The following is a 10246-nucleotide window of genomic DNA, read 5'->3' as shown; positions in this document are numbered from 1 at the left end:
ACCAAGTAGGGCAACATCAGGCTTTTATGCATCTCGAAACAGGATCTCTGCATCAGCACTGAGTAGGCTATTTTGGCAAAATAACACAAGGCTTTTTGGAGGTCTTCTTTCCACTTGTCTTCTCTCTTTAAAAAAGATGGGCTTCTTTCTACTTGCTTTGATTCTTGCAGAATTATTTTTATAATTTAAAAAGATCGCCTGTGTGTATACATCACACACACGCCACTGCATGTATGTGGTGGTCAGAGGACAGTAAGCAGGAGTCAGCTCTCTACTTGTACCATGTGGGTTCTGGTCTGGTTAACAGAATTGGTGACAAGTGACTGTGTCTGCTGAGCTGTCTAGCCAGACCCTCTTATAAAGTAAGTGTTACTGTTAAAATTTGTTAACATTTAAGGTCTTGTTTACGGACACTTTTTCTCCTGAACTTAAGGCATATCGAGGCCAAGAGACATTAAAAAAAAAAGAAAGAAAGAAAGAAAGAAAAGAGCTGGGTGTGGTGGCGCACACCTTTAATCCCAGCAGGCGGATTTCTGAGTTCGAGGCCAGCCTGGTCTACAAAGTGCGTTCCAGGACAGCCAGGGCTACACAGAGAAACCCTATCTCGAAAAACAAAAAGACATTTTTTTTAATAATCATTTTCTAGACTTTAATTTTAAGCAGTTCAGTTCTAAAGGATGCAACTTGGACCCAACTGGAGTTGCACAAGGCACAGTACAGGCAAAACAGATAATATTAAACCAACAAGCGATTCTTGCAAAAAACTAAAGGGTGAAGTCCAACAATTCCATATATGTCTTGGAAACGAGTGGATTAAGTGCAGAAGACTGCATGATAGCGCACACTGTAACCTCAGTCCTCGGGAGGCTGAGGCAGGAGACATCCCCCGAGCTAGACGCTATCCTGGGCTATAACCAAACCCAGATAAAATAACCACGAAACAACCCGCCCCGCCCCGCCCGCCCCAGCCCTGCGGTTGCTCGAGTGTGGGCAGGGCGACTCACCCCACTGGGGAAAAGGAAAGTGCATGGAAGGTGAAAGCGCCTCCGTGCCAACGGTCTCGGGCCGAAGGGGGACAGTGTCGTCAGGAAGACGACCAGGAGACGTCTCCAAGTTGGCTCTTAAAAGGATCCATCCCCGCCCGAGCTGGCCTCCGGGTAGGCCAGCACTACCTGGAGAAAACTTCCAGCGACAACGCCAAGCAGTACCTCCCACCGGCAGGACCAAAATGAGTCCTTCGCTTTTGGGCGGTTTCCATTGACGTTATTTCCGGAAAAAGTAACCTTTCTGTGGCGGTTGCAGGGCCGCTGAGCTCTCGCGACATCTCCTCCCGCGAGATCTGCTTGCTCACTCTAGCGATGACATCCTCCTCCTCCTCCCCGTCGCCTTTCGGCAATCTTCGCCAGTCCCAGCCCCGACCAATCTGCACTCAGATAGTATAGATGAGGGTCTCCCCCAGAACCCCGGCCCGCGCGGGGCGTCGGGCGGCGGCAGCGGGGTACAAGCTGCACGGGGCCGCCCGTAGCGGCACGGTCGGCGGACACGGGCTAGCGACTAGCAGTGGGCGTGGGCGGGGCAGGGCTAAGCCGGCCGAGTACCTGCTCGATTGTTCTGGCCTGGCTATGGCGCCTCTCCTCCCCCCCGCCATGGCTCCCCGTGTCCCTGCTCTGCTCCTCTCAGTGAGTGAAAGTGGCCGCCGCCGCCGCCGGCCCAGCGCCCGCAGCCGCCTCAGCGCCGCCGCCATCTTGGGGTCCCAGGAGCCGCCGAGGGAGCGAGCTAGGAGCGTTCCCGTCCAACGCAGTCACCGTCCCTCGGCCTCGGAGAGCGAAGCGCGGCTCCACAGTCGGCGGGGCGACCCCCCCCTCCGGACCCCGCCCGCCCCCCGCCCCCCCTCCGCCGCCGCCGCGGCGGCGGGGCCCCTCGGCCCGAGGTGAGGTTGAGGAGACGTGGGCGGGTGGACGGAGGGGGTGTCGTGTAGGCCCCTGTGCGCCCCTCTCTGAGGGCGACGACTGGGCCGCTTCTTAAAGGGGCCGTCGCCCCCGGCCCTGGGGTTTGTTGGGGTTAGAGAGGATGGGTGTGGACACTCCCCATAGGGTTGGGACCTCAGAGACCTGGGCCTCGGCTTTCCTGTCGTGTACCTCTGGCTCTCCGGGGTTATGGGTGACCTCGGCCACCCGAGGAAGCCCGTGGAGCACCCACACGTGGGGAGTGTTAGGCCAGGTGCACGTGGGACCCGGTGGGGCGGTGTCGCTCTAACACGTGTGTGGGTTTGGGAGTGGGGAGGGGCAGGGCGGAGGCTTGTCCGGCTGGACCAGGAACCGGGCGAGGGTTCTACCTGTCAATTCAAACGAACGAGATCTATGGACTGGAAACAGTATCAGTTTAATGGGGAGCGAGCTACGGATACGGGCGAATGATGCAAGTTCCTAGTTGGTGTTAGACGGGGACAGGCTAACACGTGCACAGACTTAGAAATGTGTCTGTGTGACACCACTTCTGGGTTTTCCAGGCGTTTGCAGTGCGTCTCAGCAAGTGTCATCTTACTTTGACAATTCCTTCTTGAGCTTGCTGATGAAAAGTACTACTTCCGTAATCACGGAGGATGGAAGCCCCCTACAGTTTAGAAGTTGGATATTGCAAAGAAGGCGTTTAACTATTTTAGTTCAGAACCAACTGTGCTCAGGACTCTTTGATTTACATTCTTGTACTTCTTAGGACTCGGGAAGGAATTTGGAGGTTGAACTCCTTAAAACATCGCTGGTGATCAGCTTAGTTTCCCCAGTTAGTGATCCATGACTTACATCCCTAATTTTCACTGTGGGTTATTGATGCTTCCTTTCTTCCGGTCTTGTCTTTTTTTTTTTTTTTTTTTCCCTCCCCTTCTTCTTTTTCCTGTTTGTTTTTTGTTTTTGGCCTGGATGGCCGGGAACTTGATATCCTCCTGCCTTAGCGTCCATGGTGCTAAGATTATAACTGCACTCCCATCTCTGGCTTTTTATTCTCCCGAAGGAGTAACATCTTTATCAGATATGATTGCAGCTCAAGTGAATCAGGCACAGTTCAGAAAATTTCAGTATTTGCAGAGCTGTACAACTATCACCACCATTTAACATTGACTTTAAAAGAAGGTCTAGAAGTTTCTTAAACGTCACTTTTTCCTCTTTCCACAACATTTGGTAACAATCTATTTTCTGTCTTAGATTTTTTTTTTTTTTAATGAGACAGGGTCTCATAGTGTAGCTCTAGCTGTCCTGCAAATGACTATGTAGAGTGGGTTGCCCTGCAGCTTACAGAGATCAGTCTGCCTAAGCTTCCTGAGTGCTGGGGTTAAAGGTGTGCAACCCTGGCCAGCAGATGTGCTATGCTTGACATTTCTGACTTACCTAAAGGCATGCTCAAATATGCACCCACATTTTACCAGCTGCTTTCATGTAACATGTTTGAGATTTATGTATGATATGTAAACTTTGTTGCTTTTCTTTTATTGCTGTTAGTTTTTTTAAAAAAATTGTTTTATGTATATGTATGTGAGCCTGAGTATCTGATGTACTTCTATGTATGCTGGAGCCCATGGGGCCAGTTAGAAGAAAGCATCAGGTCCCTGGGAACTGGAGTTACAGGTGGCTGTGAGCCACTATGTGGATGCTAGGGACCTAACCTTGGTCTTTTGAGAGAGCAGTAAGCACTCTTTAATGCTGAAATGTCTCAGCTCACCATTCTGGTTTTTTATGAGCCAGGGTAGTTTTGAATTCACAATTCTCTTGTCTCTGCCTCCTATTAAAGTATGGGATAATAAAGGTTTGGGCTATCTGGTTTTCTTTTATGCTAGAAATTAACAAGCACCATCATTCTGTAAAATAACCATTTGAGATTGTTAAATTGGTGGTTCTTTGCATTGACTTTTGCATCTTTGTACGTATCCAACTTTGGGGCTAAAACCTTCAAAACTTTTCAAAAAGCAGAACTTGAATTTGCTTTGGACCCAGCACTCTGATGAACAGGCTAATGAAGTCGTATAGGCAAACTATGTTGAGGGCTGCCTCAGCTGCTCACAAATCCCATTCTCCCTCGCACTTGTCTGAGCACTATTCACTTTGCATCTGTTTCTTTTGTGCTGTGTCCTTAGGTCTGTGGTAGTTATAACTTCTGAACAGAATCCCCCACCTCACCCCCATTTTACTATTCCCTAAACAACTACTCTCACCATGCTTATCTAGTGTCACATTTAAACATAACCTAATGGTGACTTAACCTATGTGGAGGAGTGTGGATTATGTCAAACAGTGCATCGTTTGAGAGGGCAGCACTGGAACCAACCTCCAGGGTACTGAATAATCACTACTCATGAGTGACATTTTGGAATTACATATAGGACCATGTCTTTGCCACATAGCCCAGGAATATAGTAGTTCATACCTCGAGCATTTGTATAAGCCCATTGTATGTTTACATGACAACAGAAATAGCTCAGAGCTCAAGGTCACATTTCTCAAGAGTGTATCTTTGTCAGTAAATGATGTGTGTGCCTGGTAAAATCTGCTTATCTTCTTGAGTAGGGGAGGGGTAAAACAGGGTCACAAAATGTTGTAGTCCAAGGTGACTTGGAACTTAACTGTATGAACCATGGCATCCTCAGATTTTCTGCAGTCCCAGCTTTGAGCCATCTTGCCTGGTATCTGTATTCTAAAATGAATTTTGTTTTTAAGGAATTAAATTTCATTGTTATAGTTTACTGTGTTCTTTCCTCTGTATCAGTGGTTCTCAAACTTGTTAGGGCTTCAACCTGTTAGTTAATATGGGTCTTTATGTTGAAGTGACCCAATTCAAAGTTATTTTCTTTTTATATGTTTTATCTTTTTTTTTTTTTTAATGTATGAGTACACTGTAGCTGTCTTCAGAAACCCCAGGAGAGGATCAGATCCCATTACAGATGGTTGTGAGCCACCATATGGTTGCTGGGAATTGAACTCAGGACCTCTGGAAGAGCAATTGGTGCTCTTAATCACTGAGCCATGTCTCCAGCCCCATAAAGTTATTTTCACTGCTACTTCATAACTGTAGTTTTGCTACTGTTATGAGTTGTAATTTAAATATCTGTGTTTTCTGATTGCTTTAGGCGTCCCTTGTGAGGGGTCTTTTGTCCCAGAGGGGTCAGACCCACAGAATGAGGACTATTGCTCTACAACTTGAAGAAAAGAATTCAAACCAAGTTAAATAAAAATATAAACACGCACACACACACACACACTTTTATTTAGTATGTGTATTTATATGTACATGACATATCACAAGTGTGGAAGTCAAAGGAAAATTTGCACAACTTGTGGGAGTCTTCTTTTTTTTCCTACCATGTGGATTCCTGAGGGTTTGGAGGCAAGTGTCTTTGCCCCTGTAACCATGCTGCCAGTTCTCAAACCAGTTTTGGACATAGTCTTTTTTTTTTTTTTTTTTTTTTGATAGGGAATGTGAGTAGAAAAAAATTCTCTGACTGGACTGGTGTGTACCTCAGTGATAGAAGACATGTTCAGGGCCTTGGATTTGATCCCTAGCACCACCCTCTGCCAAAATAATAATAACAACACCAACCACAACCCAAACCACTGGCAGTGCCTGCTCATAACTTGAATAGACAGGAGCCCAAAGCTAAGAGAATGAAAAGTTGAACAGACAGGAGCCCAAAGCTAAGAGAATGAAAAGTTTTGTTTTGTTTTGTTTTTTTTTGTTTTTTTTTTTTTTTTTTTTTTTTTTTTTTTTTTTTTTTTGAGACAGGGTTTCTCTGCCTAGCCCTGGCTATTGGCTATTCAGGAACCCCCCTCTGTTGACCAGGTTGGCTTCAAACCCAGAGATATGCCTACTGGGATTAAAGACAAGTGCCACCACTGCCCAGCATTTAAAAAACTTGCTTTTGGTTTCTCAAGACAAGTTTTCTCTGTGTAGCCTTGGCTGTTTTAGAACTTGTTCTGTAGATTAGGCTGGCCTCAGACTCTGCCTCCCAAGTTCTGGGATTGCTGGACTGTGACTTTTTTTTTTAATAACTTATTTTATGTGCATTGGTGTTTTGCCTGCATGTATATCTGTATAAGGGTTTCAGATTGCTGCAGCTGGAGTTACAGACAATTGTGCGCTGCCTTGTGGGTGCTAGGAGTTGAACTCATATCCTCTGGAGGAGTAGCGTCTAACTGCTGAGCCATCTCTCTAGCCTCAGAATCACAAGTTCTAAGCTCCAAGTCAGCCTGGGTTATGTAGTGAGTTCTGTAAGTGCTTTTACCCTCTGAGCCACTTGGTATCCTGAAGACAATATTTATCGATTTGTTTATTTTGATTTTTGTTTGTTTGTTTGTTTGTTTGTTTGTTTTACGAGACAGGGTTTCTCTGTGTAGCCCTGGCTGTCCTGGAACTCACTCTGTAGACCAGGCTGGCCTCGAACTTAGAGATCTGCCTGCCTCTGCCTCCCGAGTGCTGGGATTAAAGAGTAAGGACAGTTTTTAAAGTTGACTATTAAACCTCAGAATTTTGATAGGTGCTATCATCCAGAAGATGAGAAGAGATGAAGCATCATCGGTATTACAAACCTATTATAAGCCAGTTAGTGCTGGGATGTAGAGTGCGGGGATGTACTTTGAAAGAGTGCTTGCTGTTATGCACAAAGCCCTGAGTTTGATCCCATGAGCCCTGAGTTTGAGATTGATCAGCATGGTGAGATGGTACTGGGCATGGTACAATTTCACGTAAGGACCCAAAGTTTGGATTACTTCAGGCCATGCCTCTAGGTAAGTTAAGTAAATGAACTGGGCAGTCATGTGTATGCCCATAATACCACCACCACTCAGATCTGTGAGTGAGGCCAGCCTGGTTTATAGAGTGAGTTCCAGATAGCCAGGGCTTTGAAGAGATACCTTGTCTTGAAAAAAAAATTACATAAATGAGTAAATATATTTAGTAATATATTTAAACATTATATAGATTTTATGTATAAATTTGTTTAATAAGTAAATAATAAACAAGCTAGTTAGCAAGGTAAATATGTTATCTTTAGAATTTTTAATAAATTTGGTTGGTATTTATCCCTATTTTACAGGTGACAAAATAATATTCAGTAAAATCAGATGGCCAGTAAGTGGCAGTGTTCTTTATGAATTTCCCAGAAATATTTTATTTTTTTTATTTTTTATTTATTTATTTTTTTTNGTTTTTCGAGACAGGGTTTCTCTTTATAGCTCTGGCTGTCCTGGAGCTCACTCTGTAGACCAGGCTGGCCTCGAACTCAGAAATCCGCCTGCCTCTGCCTCCGGAGTGCTGGGATTAAAGGCGTGCGCCACCACGCCCGGCTCCCAGAAATATTTTAAAGAACATTTTTGTTTGTTTGAGATAAGTTCTCTTGTAACCCAGGCTGTCAGTAAAGGCTAACTGAATTCTTGGTTTATGCCACCATCTCCAAAGAGCTACAGTTATAGACATGTGCCACCATACCCAGTCTATATGGTGATGGGGTTAAAACCCAGGGCCTGATACTTAGAATGTGAGAGGTCTACCAATTGAACTATATTGCCAAACCCAAAACCAGTGTCATCATAACTATACTTCCAGGTTTTCCCCTAAATTGTCACTGGCTCTTTTTCTATAAGAATTTAGGTGAACATGACCTAATAGTCAATAATCCTAATTTTGTTATGGAAGCCACTGGTGCGTCTCTAATGATATTTTAGCTTCTTTCATCTCTCCCTCCCTCCCTCCCTCCCTCCCTTCTTCCTTGTCTAACTCTCCCCTCATTCCACCTGATCTGACAGTACTAGGGATTCAACCTCCGGTGCCATATATGGGAGGCAAGTGTTCTAATCATTAAGTTACAGTTTCAGCTCTAGGGCAAGTGTTATTAAGGTTCTGAATTTGGGTGGAAACAATTTACATTTTAATAACATGTGAGTAAGCATTTTCTTCAATTCTTAATGTAGGCTGCACAATGTAGGGGTTACTGGCTATATTACCTGTACTTGTTATTAAACTCAGTAATAAAATGCTAATTAAAAAAAATTATTTATTATTATACATAAGTACACTGTAGCTGTCTTCAAACACACCAGAATAGGGCATCAGATCTCATTACAGGTGGTCGTGAGCCACCATGTGGCTGCTGGGATTTGAACTCATGACCTTTGGAAGAGCAGTCAGTGCTCTTATCAGCTGAGCCATCTCACCAGCCCTTGTTTTTTTGTTTTTTTTTTCCCCTGAGATACGGTTTCTCTGAATAGCCCTGGCTGTCCTGGCACTCAACTCTGTAGACCAGGCTGGCCTCGAACTCAGAAATCCGCCTGCCTCTGCCTCCCAAGTACTGGGATTAAAGGCATGTGCCACCACTGCCTGGCATAAAATGCTAATTTTTTAAATCAATTTTTAAGTATGTTATATTTTATAAATTTACAAGTCATATTCTGGGCTGGTGAGATGGCTCAGTGGTTAAGAGCGCTGACTGCTCTTCCAAAGGTCCTGAGTTCAAATCCCAGAAACTACATGGTGGCTCATGACCATCTGTAACGAAATCTGATGTTGTCTTCTGGAATGTCTGAAGACAGCTACAGTTTATGATAAATAAATAAATATTTAAAAAAAGTCATATTCTCTGCCAAATGTGGTGATGTATGCCTTTGGTACCAATACCTGAAAGACAGAGGCAGGCAGATATCTGAGTTTGAGGCCAACCTGATCTATGTAGTGAATTCTGAGACAACCAGGGATACACCAAGAAATCCCTGTCTTGAAAAATCAAAACAAAAAAAATTTATGTCCTATGTTCTATGTTCAGTTGTATAGTGCTTGCCTAGTGTGCACAGGGAACTAAGTTTGATACCCAGCACTTAGAACTGACATGTTATTCTGAGAAGTGGTTAACACAGCAGGTTTTATTAGATTGCAAAGGGTGTCAGGGAACATAAACACATAAATGTAAGAACCATGCTCTAAAACCCATCCACAGACTCCTAGTCCTTGTTAGTTATGATGTATATAAAAGCATGCCATACAGTTCACTTTTTCTTCTAATCTATTAAAAATATGGATCACATTCAATGTTCTTCATATCAGACTTCTCAATTTATTTTCTATTATTTTCTTCTGTGCTGACTGTATACAGGAGGCAGTCTTTATGTAGCATCAAAGCTCTTCATGGTTTTTTTTTTTCCTCTAAAAAAAAAAAGTATCACGATGAACAGATGAATCTTGAATTTATACAGCTGAATTCTTAACCTGATGGGTGTTACCTAAAGCATCACATTGAATGGCTCCTCCTTAATGTGTTGATTAGCATATCTGCCTGGAATGCTGGATGCTGGTATCCAGCTTCCCAAGAGTGCAGTTGTATGGTTTTGCGGGGTATTGTGGTGTACACCTAAGTTGGAGGTAGAAGCAGGAGGATCACTGCAACTTTGAAGCCGGTTTATCTAGCAAGTTCCAGGTTAGCCAGACAATACACTCTGACTCAAAAAACAACCACCACCCTCAAAACAAATGAAAAAGCAATAAAAATCTTACTGAAAACTTTAGGTTTCGTTATAAAATACATTTCTGTAACCTGGCTGTGGTGGCACACAGCTATAATCCCAGCTCTGACAGGAGGCAGGAGAACCAGGAATTCAAGGTTATCTACTGAGAGCCAGTAATAGTTTAGAACGTGGTAGTATAGTATTTAGGGTCTGGTGATACACCTCAGTTGGTAGAGCGTTTATCTACCATATACAAAGTCTTGGATTTGACCCATATTAACACATAAAACGGGTGTGATGACACACACCTCTAATCCCAGCATTCAGGAGATGGCAGCAGGTGGACCAAAAGTTCACGGTCACTGAGTTCAGTGCCAGCTTGCCCAAAATAAAAGACCTGGGTTTAATAACTGGTTGTGGCAGTGAGTGCCTGTGATTTCCAGCTCCTGGGAAACTGAGGCTGGAAGATTGCTTGGAGTTGGAGGCCAGCTTGGATTAGAAAATGAGTTCAAGGGGCTGGAGAGGTATCTCAGAGGTTAAGAGCTCTGGCTGCTCTTCCAGAGGTCCTGAGTTCCGTTCCCAGCAACCACATGGTGGCTCACAACCATCTGTAATGGGATCCAATGCCCTCTTTAGATGTGTCTGAAGACAGCTACAGTGTACTCATATACATAAAATAAATGAATAAATGTTAAAAAAAGGAAAAAAGAAAATGAGTTCAAGGCCAGGCAAGGATATCTACTGAAACCATGTTTTTTGTTTTTTTTTTT

At 44.1% G+C, this 10246-nt stretch overlaps 2 protein-coding genes across 2 annotated transcripts in view; one reads left to right on the top strand and one right to left on the bottom strand.

Moving 5' to 3' along the window:
* Window positions 1-622: 622 nt before the first annotated feature.
* LOC115029575 lies at window positions 623-1755 on the bottom strand. Its single transcript, XM_029470656.1, has one exon. The coding sequence runs from the start codon at window positions 1742-1744 to the stop codon at window positions 1430-1432; it is 315 nt and encodes a 104-aa protein (XP_029326516.1). The 5' UTR covers window positions 1745-1755; the 3' UTR covers window positions 623-1429.
* The window catches only part of Ino80 (INO80 complex ATPase subunit), a 103636-nt gene continuing 95031 nt past the window's right edge, over window positions 1642-10246 (top strand). The window contains exon 1 of the mRNA XM_021179126.2: window positions 1642-1930. The gene's annotated coding sequence lies outside the window, so the exon portion shown is untranslated. The remainder of the gene's footprint in view (window positions 1931-10246) is intronic.

The sequence above is a fragment of the Mus caroli genome, chromosome 2 (assembly GCF_900094665.2).
Source record: "Mus caroli chromosome 2, CAROLI_EIJ_v1.1, whole genome shotgun sequence".
In the NCBI taxonomy this organism is placed as follows: domain Eukaryota; kingdom Metazoa; phylum Chordata; class Mammalia; order Rodentia; family Muridae; genus Mus; species Mus caroli.
Note: the sequence above shows the minus strand (reverse complement) of the source record. Positions and strands in the feature narration are given on the sequence as shown.